General features: G+C 36.8%; 1 protein-coding gene across 2 annotated transcripts in view; it reads left to right on the top strand.

Moving 5' to 3' along the window:
* The window catches only part of ADAMTS19 (ADAM metallopeptidase with thrombospondin type 1 motif 19), a 236401-nt gene that overhangs the window by 149097 nt on the left and 67206 nt on the right, over positions 1-20098 (top strand). For both annotated transcript variants that reach the window (XM_070569341.1, XM_070569340.1), the window contains 3 exons: positions 6701-6828; positions 10750-10870; positions 17372-17452. In XM_070569341.1, coding sequence (XP_070425442.1) covers positions 6701-6828; positions 10750-10870; positions 17372-17452 — 330 coding nt within the window. The remainder of the gene's footprint in view (positions 1-6700; positions 6829-10749; positions 10871-17371; positions 17453-20098) is intronic.

Genomic DNA, 20098 nt, shown 5'->3' with positions numbered 1-20098 from the left:
ACTTGGTGGATTTCAGAGCATTATGCTGAGTGAAAAAAGGCAATTTCAAAAGGTCACACACATACTGTATGATTTTATTTAGATAACATTCTTGAAATGACAGTACTGTAGAGATGGAAAACAGATAGATTAGTGGTTGGCAGGACTTAGGGATGGTGGCGGGGAGAGGGATGGGTGTACCATGAAGGGGTGGCATGAGGTAGAACTTGGAGGTGATGGAATAGTTCAATATATTGATTGTGGTGGTGGTTGTAAAATTTATACATGTGATAAAATGGCATAGAACTATACTGCATATACCCATGTCAGTTTCCTGGGTTTGTTGTTGTATCATAGTTACCAAGGTGTAACCATTGGGGGAAACTGGGTGAAAGGTATACAGGACCTCTCTGTACTATTTTTGCAGCTTCCTGTAAATCTTTTTTTTTTTTGGTGGGGAAGATTGGCTAACATCTGTGCCAGTCTTCCTCTATTTTGTATGTGGGACGCTGCCATCTCATGGTTTGATCAGCGATGTGTAGGTCCACGCCTGGGATCCAAACCAGAGAACCCCAGGCCACCAAAGCAAAGCATGCAGACTTAACCACTATTCCACGGGGCCGGCCCCTCCTGTAAATCTTAAATTATTTCAGAATAAGAATTTTAAGAAAATTATGTGCTACCTTATTACTTAAGAATGATAGTTCTTGCCCATGGTCAGTGGGCTGTGGGTTTGAGTTGCTTTTACCAAAAGTGGTGGTGAATTCTCTGATTTAATTGACCATCATGCCCCTAGTCTCTCCTTTCGTTCTGTCTCCCATTAGTCAATTTGGACTGTGCTGTCCATCATTTCAATCACACTCCTGTTAATAGCCTGTTAATAGCCTAAATTCCATTGTTTATCAATTTCAGTGCACCCATCTGACAAAACACATCTCTCATTGTGAGCATCTGAGCATACATGCACTAATGGAAACAGCCAAACAATAGGGCAGATTATTCCTCTACATAATGGAGGCGGGGAAAGCAGCCGTCAGATGATTACCCCTCATCTTCTTGCTATCAAACACATAAGCCTAACTATATCTGCAGACGTTGCACCTGCTTTCTACTATATAGCAAATTTTGATCCTCCTTTCAAAGCCAGCGGCTCTATCTGTGCCCTGAATGTCCCATCTTCCCCTTTCAGCTGGTTTAGTGATTACCCTTGCTTCCTCTTATATATTTAATCTCTTCTTTATGATTTTTCACATTCAATTTTAAAAGATATTTAGGACTCCTCCACTAAAAAATACAAACCTTTCTTCAGGTTCATAGCCACCTCCAGTTTCTATGTTTACACTCTTCCTCCTTCATAGACACTTTTTAAAAGATTCATTTGTTTTCCAACCTTCCATTTCCTTACTTTCAATCTGGATTCCACCAACACCAATCTCACTAATGTCATTAGGGACTTTCATGGAAACTAAACCTCATGAGTGGTTTCAAATGACCTTTCAAATACATTCAAATGATTGGCCACCCCTTGGTTCTTGAAACACTCACGTGCCTTGATTTCCATTCCACAGCACTTTCTTGGCTTTCTTACTCTCTCTCTGGTGTGGTCTTCCCCTGCCTATCCCAGATGCTGTTCCATGTTCACTCTACATTTTCTTCTTAAGTGATTTCATGTATTCTCATGACTTCCAGTATGCAAATAACTCATCAATTTTTCTTCAGCCATATTGTTCCTTTGAGCTTCTAACTTATATGTATAACTTCCTACTTGATATTTCTACTTAGATATCTTCAAGTTTAAGACCAAACTCATGATTATAACCCTTCCAATCCATGTCAATTCTGATCCTCTTGTATCTCCTATCTCAGTGAAGGTTATACTAGCTTTTCAATTGTACAAGCCAGAGATGTATGTCATTCTTAACACTTCCATGTTCCTCCCTGACATATCCAATCCATCACCATGTTTTATGTATTTCACTTCCTGAATATCTCTCTACTCCATCTCCACTCTCATTATTCTAACCTCCAGTTTTCAGATTCTCTTGCTTGGGCTCCTGTAGTGACTCCAAAGTAGTCCTTCTGCTTCTACTCTCCTCCCTCAATTCACTCTTCATAGAGCATTCTAGAGATCTTTATATAAAATGCAAATCTGATCATAGTGATCTCTCACTTAAAGCATTTCACGGGCTTCCCATAATTCTTCAGGTAAACACCAAATTGCATAGCACAACATGCACAAGAAGAGCCCTCAGTCTGTTTCCTACACTTATCTCCTGCCTCATCTAAAACATTGCTCCCTTTCACTCTGCACGCCAGATATTGGTCTCAAACATGTCATGCTCTCTTCCTCCACATGGCCTCAAAATATACAGTTGAGAGGAAATAATAGCACGATCTTCTGTTCACGCAATCTTCTTAATAAATGGCAATTCCATCTTTCTAGGTGCTTAGACCAAAAACCCCAGAGTCATCATTTTTCTTTTCTTTCTCTTTTACTATGCATTCAAAATATCATTAAGGTCTCATGAGTCCTGTCTTTAAACTATCGAACTGGTCTTTATGCCTGTGCCCTTGTACCTCCTTCAGTCTCAATGTAACAGCCAGACTGATGCATTTAAAATGTCAGTCATATTATGTTATTCTTTCATTCATTACTCTCCAATATCTTCCCAACTCACTAAGAGTAATAGTCCAAAGTTCTTCTAATGGCCTGTAAGGAGATTCATTCTCTCACCTCCTTCATGTCTTGTCTTAGATACTAACTCAATGCTTTTCTTTTCCCGGCTTTATTCTTTGTTCACAGAATTTATCATCATCTGCGATAATACTTTTGTGTTTTATTTGTTTATTATAAGCCTCCCCCAAATAATAGTTGTAAGAGCAGGGCTTGTTATCATATTTTATGCATTTCTATATCTTTAGCATTATGAATAGGACCTGAACAGAGTAAGCACTTAATAAATATTAAGTGAATGTATGATGTGTCCTATGGGAATTTTCCAGTGATCTGTCCTGGCCTCTCATCTCTTCTCACTAAATATTCTCCTTGGGATGATCTTACTCATTTGCTAGGTTTCATTTATCATCTATATTCTAAAGGAGCACAAATATTTATCTCCAACCCAGGTTTCTCTGTCCTGCTCTTCTTAGCTGCTTACCTATCTGTTGCATGGACGTCTCCAGTCAACATCCCGTTCATCTCTGACTCAACATGCTCCCAGTTGAATGTACCTGCTTCCCTTTTCCTTTGTCTTTCACTGCCAACATTTGCTTCTCTTACTGTTCTCTCTCACAGAAAATGGCATGATCAACCTCATTACCAAGCTAAGCCAGATCCTTCTTCCTCAGTCCCCATCTACCTGTAATCAGTCAGCAAACCCTATTTGTCCAAACCTTTTTATCCCTACGACCGGCATCTTTGTTTGTGATTCTGCCAACTTTAACCTGGATTCCTCAAACAGCTTCCTCACTGTCTCCCTGACTACAGAATCACCCTCCTCTGGCCCCTACTCCTCATTTCAGCCAGGCTAGTCTTTGTAAAGGTCAGATCTGTCTGTCACTGTGCCAAGTTATACCCTTGCATGAGTCCTGTTGCTCTCAGGACCAATCTCAAACTTTATAACCTGGTTTATGAGGCCATTTTTTTCTCCTGTGAGAGATTCGCCCTGAACTAACGTCTGTTGCAAATCTTTCTCTTTTTTCTCTTGAAGAAGATTAGCTCTGAGCTAACATCTGTGCCAGTCTTCCTCTATTTTGTATGTGGGTTGCTGCCACAGTATGGCTGATGAGTGGTGTAGGTCCATGCTTGGGATCAAATTCACAAACTGGGACCACCAAAGCAGAGCACTCCAAGTTTAACCACCATGCCATGGGGCTGGCCCCTTATAAGGCCATTTTTGTGGCCTTCCCCCACTTTAACTTCTCTTGCCTCATCTCTATCATTCCCTTTTGTAGTCTCTAGCACAGCCAGGTCAAATTCCATTCCATCTCTCATATACATTGGGCTCTCTTATTTCTGAGCCCCTAAACATGCTGGTTTCTTGGCATAATACCTTTTGTTTCTTATGCTTTGATCTCTCTCTTCCCATTTATTTATCTTGAAAACTTCTACTGATTTTTTGGACTCAGTTTATATCAAGTACTCTAGGAAAAAAGAATCCCCTTGGTCCTCCAAATTGGGGATGTGCCCCTTCCAAGTACCCCACGAGCACCTTGTCATGGCAGATTTTAATGTATCTATATTCCCCCTATTGTGTGTGCCTAGTGTCTAGTCTGGTGATTATTAAGCTTCCAATGAATATTTGTTGCATAAATTTGAATACATAAAAATATCTTTTTATTGCAAAAGTACAATCAATATGACTATTCACATCATGAAAATCATCATCTGATCATTTGAGGGTTAAACCCTGTCTCTACCTCTAACTGGCTGTGAGATTTGATAACATTAAATTCATTTGAAACCAGTTTACTCATATGTGAAGTAAGAGATAGGAAACAAGTTCCCTCCAGATTAAAAAAAATCAGAATTGGATGAGAGTCAATTTAAAATATTAAAGCTGTTTGAAATCACAATTAAAGAAGCTCCTAACTCTTATAAAGTGAGGTTTATCATCAAAATGATCCATAATAGCTATTTATAGAATCAGCAGGTTTGCAGTTTTGATAATTTTTCAACACATGTCAATCAAACACATCAGTCTGTGTAATGAATAAAATGCACAATAATAATTAGTCTTCATGTCTTATAGCACTATGGAAGAAGTTAAAGTATACAATTCTTTTAAAAGTCCCAAGTCTTCATAACATATGCCACCTTAAAATGCAAGTGGCTATTTCTGTCATTCTTATGTAATACATGAATCTATGGCTAGAATAATGAAGTGGAAAGTATCAATGCAGTAGTGAACATTTTTTTAGAGAAAAAAGATACATGTCTTTCACATGCAGGTATTTTGCATACTCTGTGCTGAAATTTGGCTGAAATCCATGTTTAATGCATATCTTGGAAAGGGTTGGTCCCTTAAATCAAGACAGAGCCTGCCTGCCAAGAACTGGCATGTTCCATGGATCACTATAAAGTCACAGTCTCGAGGGTATGCTCCGGGAAGGAAGATTGGTATCAAATGTTTATGTCATCTGTAAAGCTAAAGCAAGCACAGTGAATTGACAATATGTTGTAAAAGGAGAAATACAAAGATTTTTATCTGAATTCTTGCTTGGAATGTGAATGGAATTTTCTAGACAAACTCCTTTCAACATTATTCATGTATCTGGTTTGCTCCTCTCTTCAATGAATACTCCAGAAAAAGAATTATGTATATACCACTTTTAAAGTGTTGCAATTATAGCAGCTGTTTTTAGGTCCAAAGATATGACATAGTAAGCGGTCATTGAATAAACATAACCTACTTTGAGGTGTGAGAGCACACTGAAATGCTTTATTGCGGCTTATAATGGCATCTTAAAGGGAAATTTCAAAACCATGCACATTAAAGGCCATGTTCCAACTCCCCAAAATTGTTCAGAGCAGTATTCAGAAGCCACATGTGAAAACTGTTTGAAATGTTCAGTTCTGAAGGCTCATTTAACTGTCTGTCTTCTCTTTGCAAAGTGATACCCTGTTCCCTGCCTCTGGCTGTTATTTGGTATTTATAGAATCCCATCAGCATACGTGGAACTTTACTGAAGACATAAGCGAAGATCAGTGTCAGAGGCTGTAAACTATTTTCCATTCTATTTATATGAGCTTAATAAACAGTAAAGGGACTGACTGGTGTCGAGCCAATGGAGTAGTAATGCAGCATGGAAATTGCTCTGAAGTTTCAGATTTGGATAATTCTACTACTGGTGTTACCAAATACTACAGCTCCTCTGAAGGATGCTTAGAAATAGAAACAGCACTTTAAAAATATTTTGCCACTCTTTGAGCATAACAGGCAAGTGTTTTGACTGTAACCAGCCTTATTGCTTAATGAAGCACTGAAGAGGACTGCCAGCCATTCAAGGATTCTTTACCTAGAACAGTGGTTCTCAACCTAGATATGTATATACTGGTATGCTTTCTGAGTAAGCAATAAAGGGACATGAGTTCTAGCTAGCACTTCAGCAATTGTCCATACCAGTGGATGTTCTCGTGGGATTGTATTGCATTTCTGAACATCCTCGTAATGGAAAATCTTACACAAATTGCTCATCTTAGAAGTGCTTCTTTTTCCCTGTAGTAATTTTTCAATTAGAAAATGCCAAATGTATAGGAATGAAAATTAATGTATTTGAATTTAGAAGTGAGACATCAAGAAAGGCTTCATGAATAAAGTAAATCTTAAATAGGCAGAATTCTGATCTGTGCTTAAGATAAAAGGGAGTTCATTCCAAAAGATAGGAGCAAAAAATGGGCGTATGCAAAATATTTTTCAGGAAGAATGATTGGTTTGTGTGCGGTATGGGTTTAGTGCCAGAAAAATAAGTGATATGTTTTAAAAATAATTTGAAGACATATTTCTTAAAAAGAAGATCAGTATTCATTGAATATCTTTTTACCCCCAGGCATTATCTCATTTACTACTCATAATAACCCTCTAGTATAGTCTACTCTAGTATTACATTACTCAATTAACATAAAATTATATTTTTATTCAGCTGTTCTGGAAAATAAACCTTGAAATAAAAATGCTTATGAAGTAACTTTTGTTCATTTTTTAATCCACTCTGTGTGTAGAAAAACCCTGTGCCTTGTTTTGCTCTCCTGTTGGAAAAGAACAGCCTATTCTTCTATCAGAAAAAGTGATGGATGGAACTTCTTGTGGATATCAGGGATTAGATATCTGTGCAAATGGCAGGTGTCAGGTAAGACCGTCCAAAGGGAGAATGTCTATGCTGAGGGAGGATTGCGGGACCATTGAGCAGCTGCACAGTATGGGGGAAAGCTCTGCATGAAGATTCAAAAGATTTGGATGTAGTCCTGACTCAACTGTGATCTTGAGCAAGTCTCATCTAGCTTGAAACTTCATTTCTTCATCTGTCTAATGAAGGGTCTGGACTAAATAAACTGTAATATCAATTACTAGCTGAAAGAATCTGAAATTTCTATTCTGAAATGTACATATTACAGGTCTAAAATTGCAACACTTTGGGCATTTTGTTTCAAAACATTCCAGACCAAAAATTCAAACACTCCAGTTCTCCATGTCTTTTGTCCAAGACTGAGCCTGTGGCAAAAATCTATAAAATCAGTCCTATTACTCACTTAATATTAAAGTATTTTCAACATACTTGAATCAACTGATTTTTAAATGTACATTCAATTTTTATATAATACTTAAACCTTTCATTTGCCTTACTCTTCCTTTTAAAAAATAATCTGCATCTCCTGCTTGCATTTATGTGCTCTTTTTTATTTATCTTTAGAAAAGTAGAGATTCTGTTAAAGTGAGTATGAACAGCATAGTGGAAGATCAAAGGCTAGAACTTAGAAGTTGCTGGTTTTAGCTCTGTCGCTATCTCAAGTTGGCTTCCCCTGGAAGGTTAATAAGCAGAAGTTCAATGCCAAGTGTTTCCATGATAAACATCTATGTGGGCAGAGGAAGGAGGCAAGATTGGCACAGGGAGAAATGGCTGTGGTACAGTCACCATGGGACCTCAGCTGACCCTGTGGCGAGCGTCGAAGCTGGGATGGCGCTTCAGACTTGTCCCTATTTGGGGTGATAAAACCAGGCATTTTTCCCCCAGTGTCTACTCACGTTTGGATGCAAGCTGCCTGAGGAAGGGGATGAGACCTTGGGAAAGGCAATTTTCTTCAGGCAAGGCAATTTCTGAAAAGCGCTGATGGCCAAGAGCCATCAGCTAATAAACTTCTCATGCATGGCAGGGAAATAAGTCCTTTAGTTACGAAAGAAATATCTGAGTGGAGCAGCACTGAATCCTTGAGAGCCACTAGGAAACCATGTTCTTGGGAAAAATCGTTTAAAATATGTATATGCCCATTAACTAATCTATAAAATGAAGTTGTTACACAAATGGTCATTGACTTTGTGCAATATACTCCTTTGAGAATTTGATGAAGAGTTTGCTTTTTTCCCAGAAAACTGCACATCTGACCACACACACACGCACACCACATGCATGTGTGCCAAATTTGAAAACAATTACAAACCATGGATGGATCAATCTGTGAACCAATAGAGGTCTGTGTACTTCTGGGTAAAAACTTAGAAGCAGTGCGAAACTTAAATGCTTTACCAGCTCTAAGATTCTGTATTTTGCCAGCATGCTATAAAGTTGAAATCACAGAATCATGTAATCCCATTGGCATAAAAAAACACTCTAATTACATATTAATTTCCTTTATTCTTTAACAGAATATGACAATAACCTGAAATGTAGTTTTTCATTTGTCTGTAAAAATATCATTGCAGGTACTTACGTATACATATTTTGTTTTCAGATCTGTATGTTATGGAATTAAAGCTTTTAACCTTATTTCGTCATTATTATATGTAAATGTGTCAGATTAGCGTATGTCTTAAAAGAATTTATTTTAAAAAATTATTTTCCTAACTGTACATGCAAAATACAATACCCTAAATTGCTGTGCTTTTCACTTAAAAGTATTGTATAAGCCAGATCTTTTACAGAGTCCCTAGGTAGATATTAAAATTAGAGCAACAACAACAAAAAATTATGTGTAACTGCTATGTGAATCTGATGATTATAATTAAGTTAAAGTTCGCTGAAATGGATTGTGACTTCTGAGAACATTGGAATAGTTTATGATTCTGGCTTTTTAACTAAAATGCTTCATTCAGTCTTTCAATATAATTAAAAACATGTTTCTTTTTTCTTTCTGACAACCCTTTATGTATTGGGTTTGGCTAGAGTGTCTTGTTTTATCACAAAATATATAGCACCAAAGCTGAGTGTACAATTCCAACCTTGGTGAGTGGACTGAGGAGGGAAATTGAAAATAGACAGTTTTCTCCTGGTGACCCAGTTTGGCTCTCTGACATTTCCATTGTGGAAAAGGCTAGAGGAAGCTCTACTCTGTATTTTGTTATCCACCCATCTCCAGCATACCAGTGGTACTTCAGGTACCTGTCACCAGTTAAACAGCATTGCCTTCTCAAAGTCATTCATCCTCAACTTTTGGAGTTATATGAGCATATTTTGATAAATGTGGATACTTGAGACTACCACTTACAAAACACAGTCTTTGGTTCCTATTCTAAAATTACATGATTATTGAGCCATGGCATTATGTCTATCCCTGACTTTCATTTTAGGTTTACGGGCTTGTAATATTCCAGTTACAAGGGTTAGAAAAAACTAAGAAACTACTAGGTACTAATTTATTCAGTCATTTAACTATTAGTTATTGGATTTATTGTATTTGCCAAGAAACAAGCTGGATGTTAGGGATAGAGCAATAAAAGTACTTTTATCATTTCACAACCATTCTAAACTCGACTCTAAATTTTTTCCTCATTTGTACATGAAGGAGAGATTTTTTTTTTTCCGCCTCACCCCAGGACTCCCAGATCTTTGCATGACTCCTGCTTAGTGAACTTTTGTATACCTTTGTTGTATTTTGAGAATTTCCTGTGGGGGCCACCTCTTTCATCCAAAGACATTCTCTTTATTTTCCCCTGAATAAGCTTTGATTTGCTGGTCAGAGTTCTCCACTAATGCATTACTTTGTCTACCTCTTGACACTGATTACACCCCTCTTGACAAAAGGAAAGCATGCTATATTATGCAGGTTTAATGTGATTTTTGCTTTCTCAGGATGATCATCCTGCAGCTCCATTTTATAATCGGCTTCCTTCCCCCACCCCAATACCACCAATACCAACCAGAGAAAAAGACACTGATTTTGTTTCTGTTTTATTTAGTATTTTTAAAATGTGTCTAAAATAGTTATAACTTTTTATAAATAAATATATCATCAGTTACATTGGAAGCAATCAAGAAGCAACTCCTTCTTGATTAGGAGTAATTATGTAATCCTACCATTTATTTCTGACGGTATACACATATTAAATTCTACCCTTTGAGTATGCACAACTTTGCAAAGAATGATCATATTTTCAGAACATCAATGGAAGACCAACATTATTCACTAGAAAAGAGTCAGTGGCTTAATCTCAGAAGATTCATATTAACATAATTCTTCCGGGGGCATATGAAAATAAATTCCCTGTTCATATTTTCATAAAGCAGCCGTGGATTGTCAGCAGTTCTTACTAACATTCTTGGGCTAGATGCCAAAGAAGGTGGGGATAGAAGTTTATTTGTGAACTGTAATGAAAATAAACATTTATGTTTGGCTCTCAAAAGGTAATATTTAATATTCAGCATTTGCTTTGCAAGCACTTTAGAAGTGAAGCCATCCATATGATGAAGTATATATGTTCTATGTTGAATAGAATGAATTAGATTAATCATGTTATATTTAATAGAAATGTGATTTCCTTTGGGATTTATATAACTTGCATTTGTCTCAATATTTTCCCAAATTGCTTTAGGATATCATTTAATTCTTAATACAAGAAAAATTCTCTCATCGCTATCTTGCTATTTGGTTACTTTACAGATAATATTTGACATGCGCTTGATATATTAGTTTGCACCAGAGAATATGACATTTTACTAGTTGGTCAATTAAATATGTCTAGTTTGTAGAGACTAGGTTTGTCCTAAATTAGTGATTGAAAAAGAAAAAGGAAAAGGAGAAAACTCAATTTATGATGTACTGTCATTCTCTTGTTACAGAAAGTTGGCTGCGATGGTTTATTAGGGTCTCTTGCAAGGGAAGATCATTGTGGTGTATGCAATGGCAATGGAAAATCATGCAAAATCATTAAAGGAGATTTTAATCACACCAGAGGAGCAGGTATTTTTTTTTAAATTTATTATTGGCATAATCTTTGGGGACAAAGATTACATTGAACTTGACTTAGAAATCACAGTTCTGATTCTGTTGAAGACTTTTGTAATGGGTATTGAATGATTTTTTGCGACGATATACAGCACATGTGATACGAGCCAGAAATTCTAACAAGTCCCTTTCCCAGTAATGAAAATATGAAGTCATCTGTTGTGCATTTAATAAATTGGAGCAGCAAGGGAATAATCTAATTTGCATTGGCTAATATCATCAGCTTTCTACAGACTTTATTCTCTAATGCAAAGCATGATGTCTAACAGAGAATAATTATTTGTAACAGCCTGAAGCAACTATTGAGAGTATTAATCTTCAGGGTTTCAACTTTCCATTTTCTTTTCTTAATTTTTTACTAAATTTGAAGGGACTAAGTTTTTGGAAACAGAGAGTCTACAGCAGGGTACCATAGTGGAAACAGTAACAGGGGGAGGCAGAAGATGTGGGATCATGGTCCACATAGATTAATGGTGGGAAGTAATCCTCTCTTCTTTTGTTTCATCATCTGTAAATACTAATACTCGGGAGGTTTGAGGATGAAATGATTAGGAACAACCTGTGTAGTGTGCATTTTAAAGTGATCCACAACAAAAGTGATATTATCTATACTGAAATATAATGACCCACAATTATGCTTTATATACAGAAAATGCTTTATACCCAGGTCCTCAAGCTTACCAGGAGGAAGCAGACGTTTCTGTGTTTACATTAGTGTCCTACCTGAACTTCAGTCTATGGAACTATCTTAGTATTGATGATTATACTTTCATCATTACTATGCTTATTTTCCGTACATCAACTTTTTCCTATTTTAAATTCCTTTCTTGTTAATATATGAGAAAACCTGAGACTAAAATATGTCTTATACAAAGAACAAGCCATTTATGTTTGAATAATCAAGAAAACTGAGTTCATTCTAGATAAAAGAATCCTTCAGAAAAGAAAATTAGACACAGCCCTCTAAAGTTGCATATAACCTTTTGCTAGGCCCCAGCAGAATTAAAGATAAGTGAGCTTGAAGATCTTGAAGCCTAAAAATAACTAAGGCCCAGGGTAAATTGCAGATCAAAATCTCAATCTCCTAAGCTGTGAAAAAAGGTGCCAGATCCTACAAGTCAAAATCTGCCAGAACTCATTTAGAAAAGTCATACTTCACTGTAACAGGCTCCCAGACTTTCAACTAAGAAGTGCAATTATAATAAGCTTTTCGACATGATTGTGATGGGAGAGGTTTTTATAGTGCTGAAGTTCAAATAAAGTCTGAAAGATCAAAGAGATTTAAAGATACTAGAATTTTTGAAGAATATTCTTGCAAATTTATTTAATATGCATGGAAACAGTTCACTGAAGAATACTGATGCACATTCAACACTGATATCTTTATTTAATTGTAGTAACACTTTCTTTTTCCACCAAGCATAGAAAACAGAAATACCAGTTAAATGAGTGACGCTTTTCATTCTGACTGCAGTTATGTGGATATATTTTTCCCCAGATTCCTACTTCAAACCTCCTTTGTTTTTATTGCACTTTAATTTCTACTTTTGTTTGTTTGTTTGTTTGCTATAGATAAGTTATATTGATGACATCTGTTATTTGGAAAATGTCTGAGATGCCTAAGATATTGGGAATATAAGACACTAATAATGTTACTTTGTTCCTTACAACTCAATTCTAGTTTCACATTGCTCACAGGGAAGAAACTAGAATTCTTAACTTGGACCATAGGTCCTTCATGGTGTTGTCCCTACCTATTTCTCTGGCATCACCTCACAGCAAGGTTCCTTTCCTTCTCTAAGCTGCAGCCACCAGATTTCTTAGAGATGCTCAAACTGACCGTGCTCACTCTAGCACCTTGCATGTAAAAATATGCTTTTGTTAGCTTCCTCTTATCTTTCTCTGGTTAATTCCTAGACATCACTTAGACCTCAGTTCAGATGTCACTTTTTCAGTGAAGTGTACCTGAAGAACTTTCCCCTTCTATTGCTAACAACTAGTTTAGTGATGCTTACTGTATTTGAATCTGTACCGTATAGCTCTGACTTTAAAATCAATGAGGAAAAATATTATGGCTGTTTTGTTCAACACCATATTTCCAACGACCAGCATAGCTTGTGATACATTACTATTTGTTAATTAATAATGAAACATTATATTGTGAAGAACTTTAAAAAACAAAAATCTGTACCAGCCCTTCATTATATCATGGGCTTCATCTGCTTGTGACTTTAGGAATGTTGTATTCATTTCTCTTGAGACAGTTTTATCCTTATAGTTTATGGACTTCCTAGGATTTCTTGAAGGAATTGCAGCCTTATTGGGTCCAGTTGGCTAGGCACACTGTGTATATTGTATGCGTAACACATGTGCGGACACATGTGGGTGTTTTCAATCCCTGTGCTCTGTTTAGAGTTTGCTAAATCATTTTGGTTGGAGTTAGAAAATAAACTTAAGAGGAAGGTTTTGTTTGCTTTTCTTAGTACATTTATCATGTCTCTCATTGTAACTTGCCTAGCCAGGGGATAATTTTTTTAAAGGAATTTTTAAAAATAAATGTGTATTTGGCTAGTTATGGAACTTAGTTATCAATATACACTAAGAAGAAAATAGGCATAAATTGTGTTATTCTTAGTATAAGAGATGATGATACTCATCCTGTATAAGGAACACATGGTCTTAGACTTTTTGTCCACGTTTGCCACAGCAGTAGGAGAGTCATAGTGTCGTGTATTCTGTTTTATGAAATGGTAGCCGTAGGTCATAGCTGGAAGGACTGCATCAGACAAATCTAAGTTCAAAGTTTGCATCAGCTAATTACTGACAATGTAGTCTTGCAGGAGGTTTGTTTTTTTTCTGTACCTTTATTTTCTCATCTTTTAAATAGGAAATGTATTATCTACGTTAGATGTTATCATTATAGTTAAATGTAATAATTTATGTAAGTTACCTACAATAGTGACTAGCACATAGCAATTGTTCAAAATGTGGCATTTATCATTATTACTACCATGAAGATAATGATTGCTATTGGCATTTTAAGATGGCTTATTCAGAATGGGATCTCTGGTTTAAAGTAGGATGTTCCTGAGTACAAAGGAAACTGTCTAACAAGAGGATCAAATATATGACGTTGACATTACAGGCTTTATTCCAACTTCTACGCTTGGAAATAGCCACTCTTATATTTACTTCTTAAAAGAACTTAATTCTCAATTGTGTTAAATGGCTTATTTATCAAAAAATATCTAGGCCCCTAGTCATTGGCTATCTCTCATCAAATGTCTTTGATTAATATTTTTCTCCTTCTCTTTCTTTTTTAAACTCAGTCTAACTCACCTGTCCTCCAAGATGTTACAATTGAATAATAGAGAATTTCTCTTGATATAACCATAAACTTAGATGTAACCATTGTCCTAATGTACAACATACCTCTGAGTTTACTGCTAAACTCTTACAGGAATTTACAGTTACTACCTCTACTTTTCTCTCTCTACTCTTCTTCTTCTCCTTCTTTTGTTTTGGGTGAGGAAGATTGGTCCTGAGCTAACATCTGTTGCCAGTCTTGCCACCACAGCATGACTTGATGAGTGGTGTGTAGGTCCACACCTGGGATCTGAACCCATGAACCCCAGGCCACTGAAGCAGCGCACACGAACTTTACCACTACGCCACTGGGCCGGCCCCTACTCTTGTTTTTTAACATCTATATCTTCTCCACATACTTTACTAAATTCATTTGCTCAGAGGTTAACAGTTACCTCTTGACCATGACATCCAGTGGACTCTCCTTTGTCATTTTTCTCTTTTCACACAGCTGACCAACAACTCTTGTTGAGATATTCTAATCCATAAGATCTCACTATAATAAAATAGCCAGGGGAGTGGCCCCATGGCCTAGTGGTTAAGTTTGGTGTGCTACGTAAGCTTCAGCAGCCCAAGTTCACAGGTTTGGATCCTGGGTGTGGACCTGCACCACTCATCAGCCAGGCTAGTGGCAGTGACCCACATACAAAATAGAGGAAGATTGTCACAGATGTTAGCTCAGAGCAAATCTTCCTCAGCAATATAATAAAAATAAATAAATAAATAAAATAGATCTTCTCCTTCTCATGATTATTTATTCTCTGTATTCTTTCCTGATTTATTCTCAATCTCTCTCTTAAAAACTGTGACTGTCACCAACATTGAGTCCTTGAGTTCTCTCTCAATTTTCTCCACTTACTCCCATCACTTAAATTACTGCCTCTGCAAAGACGCCTCGCAAAGATACTTCCATAGCCTGGCCTTTCTCTGGAGTTCCAGATGTTCTAGAATTCTTACTGGATATTTTTACTAATGTGTTATACCATTTTGTTAAGTACAAATTGCAAAGCCGAGCTTACCACATTATTACCAATGCTTGACTTCCATGTTCCTGTAAACAAGGGCCCCATTCTCACATAAGTACTAGCTAAGCATTGTTTTCAATGTTTATTTCCCGCACTTTCTCTTGGTTCTCATGTTCAGAATTTTATTTTCTTTGCCTTGCCCTCTGGATTTTCTACCTTAGCTGCTACTACCCCTGGATTTTTACATTAACTTCCTGGTTGTGTTAACCTCCTGGCACTATTATCCACAACTATATCGCTGAGCATGCTGCATATTGCTGTCAGAGAAAGCCTCTCCAAACCAGTATCTAACTGCCAAGTTCCTTCCTACAGAATGTTCAGTAGCTTTGAATTGATAAATTCAGTATCCTGGGCATGCGTTTAAACTTTTTTTAATAGAGCCATCTTCTTACATCTTCTCATTCTGTCAGAATTATTTCATTTATGCTACTAAAAATACTACTTACTCCCTTACTTTTCTTTAAATACAGTGAACTTATCCTTTTTCTGTGTATGTCGAAATCCTGTCCATGCTTCAAAGACAGTTCATCTATTTTACTTCTTTGTGAAGCTGTCCTCGACTACATGAAATGTTCTATCCTCTGAATCATAGTGATTCTGGCTGATGCCAGTGTTTCTCAAACATGAGTAATGTATATAACCGTTTAAAAGGAAAAAAAAATCCTACTTAAGTGAGTTAAAAATAGCAGCAAACCTTTTGAATGGTGATGTGATCAGAGGAGGACAGTTTACAGAACATTGGTTTATATTCTTCAGCCAGAAATTAATAATATCGTTTTGCATATGCTCTTTCTAACATAATTTTTGAAGTTTTATTTAACTCATATTTAGACAAGGTATTTGTGCCTAGTCTTTCCAATTCGATTATAAGCTCATTGAGTGCCCAGACCTTCCCTGACTGCTATGTGCAAATAGACAGAAAGCATTTGTTTCTATTTTCATTGCTGCCTATTTTGTTCATGCAACAAAATGATAGGGCTTGTATGGTTTGGTGTTACTAAAAATGGTTACATTGAATAAGCAATGTTCACTAATGGAAATTATGATTCGAAAAAAACATACCTCTAATTCCACCCACTTCCAGATGGGGGGTATTCTACCTTTGGTATACACCAAATAATTGTAAATGGTCTCAGGAATTTGAATCATTAATCAACAGGAGACAACTCAGGGATCAGCTATTGTGCCTTCTTAATAGTAGCTTTGAAATTAGACTTTTATCAGATATATGGAGCTACTCAGAAATACTAACAAGAATATTAAATATTATTTTAATATAATTTTAAAACATAGCTATTCAGCCAAAAGTAGGCATTTACCCTCTCTATCACTATTCTGCACTAAATGAAGTCTTGATTTTGATTTTGACTTTTTCTGCACACTCCCTATTCTGTCCCACTTTATCTTATCATCTTATTTCACTTCAAGAGTTACATCCCTCACCTCTGCTGAAAAACCTTTCCTAAGAAACACCTAATTGTGTCTTGCTTCTAGCTGTCTGACACCTGGGGTGACACTAGATTGCTTGGTGTGGCCTGATGCTTACTCGCTTGCTCACTTACTCGTCTCCAGCCCCAGTCTCAAACCCTCTGTTAATCTCCTGAGGGAGTGCTTGGTCTCCCTTGTCCTATACCCAGCTACTCCAGGACCCGGTTTCCCGCCAGCTGTGTTCTCTCCAGCTGCATTTCCTTCTTTCCCACACTTTCTGTCTTCAAGGTGTTCCACAAGCAGAATCTGACGTTATTTGCTCTGCTCCATATTTCACTGTTTCTAACTGGGCTATTCTATTCTGCTTTTTTTTTTTCTCTGACAATTCATAAGATATCATTGAGCTTTTTTACATAAAGATACAATGGCCTATTTGCCCTTGATAAACTCAATATCTTTCTGAGAAACTTCTCCGTTTGAAATTATGACAGCTTTTATACACTAAATGTTTTCTTTACATAGGTATTGAAATATAGCAAAAACCAAAACCAAAAGAAAGCAAAAGAGAGCAAATCAGTTAAGAAAAGAGATCTTATGAAAACTCAAGATTTATTTCCTGTTTTGTTGACTCTTGCAGGTTATGTGGAAGTGCTGGTGATACCTGCTGGGGCAAGAAGAATCAAAGTTGTGGAGGAGAAGCCAGCACACAGCTATTTAGGTAACCTGTGCTACAGACACAGAGCCCATCCAAGTGCCAGCCCAGCTCCCTGCCCTGAGAGCTCTGTGATGACAAGGACATTAGTCTGTTTCTAGTTACGTGTTTGAATTTCCCAGGAAGCACCTCTTGTCATAGCAAGTCAGACTTTCTTTCCTTCTCTCCCAGGGACTTCCCAGGAGCAAAAGCAATCTACTTGTCTATATGTTTTGGGGGGTATATAAATTGCTTCCACATGTTAGTCCATGTTCAAATAAAAACAACACTTGGGGCCACCCCAGTGGCACAGTGGTTAAATTCACATGTTCTGCTTTGGTGGCCTGGGGTTCACAGGTTTGGATCCAGGGTGCAGACCTATGCACGGCTTGGCAAGCCATGCTGTGGCAGGCGTCCAACATACAAAAAGTAGAGGGAGGTGGGTGCAGATGTTAGCTCAGGGCCAGTCTTCCTCAGCAAAAAACAAAACAAAACAAGAAAAAGCACTCATTGGAGGATTTGGGTATGTTTTATTTCATATATATGCATATATATAAATATATTTTATATATATATTTATTTCATATATGCACACATACATATACATATATTCATATGCATTGCATGTGCAAATACATATGTGTATTTGTATATATACACACATATACAGTGTATATGTGTGTCTATATAATGTGTATGTGTGTATATAATGATTACTTTAGTATTAGGAAATCCTGTAGGATTCTTAAAAAAAAATTTGTACAAAGTAAAAGGACTTGTTCTTTTAATGATGAGTGATGCTCTCTTACCTCACTTCAGGTACACTCACCTATGAAGAGAGTATTTTAAGTTTTTAAGTATTGTTTGTGGAATGAATTGTATCAGCAATTTTAATTAGGCCAATTAATGATTTTTAAATATGTGAAGGAAAATACTAAGTTGTCAAAATACATATTGCTTCCATATTAACATTTCAAACTAAGTCATGTGGAATGTTAGAATCATGGCATCCACCGTTCGAGGGATCAATGTGATTCTATCTAGCAAAAGACTAAAACTTCTCCCAGAATTTAAACGTGGTATTTATATTGCCTTTAAAGAAAGCCTTCATTTCTTTAACAAAATAATGTCCTCATTATTCTTTCTCAAATAAGAAATAATGTTCCAATAGGCAAACACCTTATACATGGAAAATAACCCTATATTACCTGATTGTTTCTACTCTGCAATGTTGAAAATAGTCTATACTCAGATTGAATTATTTTTCTCATTAGGAAAATAATTTTCTAGGAGTAGGAAAATTTGAGGCAAGGGGACAGTAAAAGAAATCCTTTGTCGTGTGATGCACTTGTTAGTTTGTTATTTCTAATATATGTTTTATCTGTTTTTACCTGCTATGGTTTTTAAATGCATTTTAAGTGCAAGTAAATCATCCCAGGGATCCAAATTCATACTGGAGCTCTAATACCCCATTATTGGAGACCCTGTGCAAAATCTAGACAATTTCAGTGCATTCATTTAATTGCAGACAATTGGCTATTACACTTGGGAATATGTTTTCTTTTTTTCCAAGCTGGAAAGGAATATTGATGTCTGAAAGGGAATTTTCTCAAATAAGTCTACACTATACTATGCTGTTTAGTAACCTAACAAATGTGGCTAAATAAACGAGCCAGTTTTACAAATGGGACATTTGCATGCTGTCTCTAATTCCTTATTTTCCGTGCTCTTCAACCAATCCAGTCTTGTTTCTGTGTCCCCTCTACAGTAGCTACCTTTGTCAAGGTCAGCAGATGCCCTCCATGTTGACAAATCTGATGTTCACATGTGATTTGACCTATAAACAATATTCAAAACTGTTGACCTCTCCTCAGTTCTTTAAATACTTTCTTCTTTTGGCTTCTAAGACCTGAGGCTCCCTACCTTGTTGGAAGCCCCTTACTGGTCTGTTTTGTTGGATTCTCAACTCCACATGGTTTCCAAATGTTCCCATACTGTGGGGCTCAAGCCTGGGCCCTTCTCTCTTCCCTGCTATCCTCTCTCCCTGGGGAATTGCATCTAGCTCCAATGCTTTTCTTGTTTATTTGATGTAAATTATCAAATGTCTCATATGCACCTCAGAAATAAGAAGTCTAAATCAAAAGCTTTTTTCCGTCCCATGCTGAAACCTCTTCCTCCTTTAGTTTTCTCTACTACAGTAAATGTCACTATTCTAGTGTCTTATGATGGCTGCAACAATTGCCACAAGCTTGGTGGTTTAAAACAACGGAAATGTATTGTCTCACAGTTCTGGAGGCCACAATCAGTTTCACCGGACCACAAATCAAGGTGTCTGCAAAGCCGTGCTCTCTCTGGAGAATCGAGGGGAGTGTTCGTTCCTTGCCTCTTCCAGCTTCTTGTGGCCACCAGCATTCTTTGGCTTGTGACCACATCTCTCCAGTATCTGCCTTCCTAGTGTCATTACCTTCTCCTCTTCTTCTGTGTTCAAATCTCCCTCTTCCTACCTCGTATGAGGATATGTGTGATTGCATTTCGGGCCCACTTGGATAATCCAGGATAATCTCTCCATCTCAAGATCTGTAATTTAATCATATCTGCAGTCATTTATTTACTTATTTATTTGTTTGCTATGTAAAATAGCATTCCTAAGTTCCAGGGATTCAAACACGGATA

This window comes from Equus przewalskii, chromosome 13 (assembly GCF_037783145.1).
Source record: "Equus przewalskii isolate Varuska chromosome 13, EquPr2, whole genome shotgun sequence".
Classification (NCBI taxonomy): Eukaryota; Metazoa; Chordata; class Mammalia; order Perissodactyla; family Equidae; genus Equus; species Equus przewalskii.
This window is presented reverse-complemented; position numbering and strand designations above follow the sequence as displayed.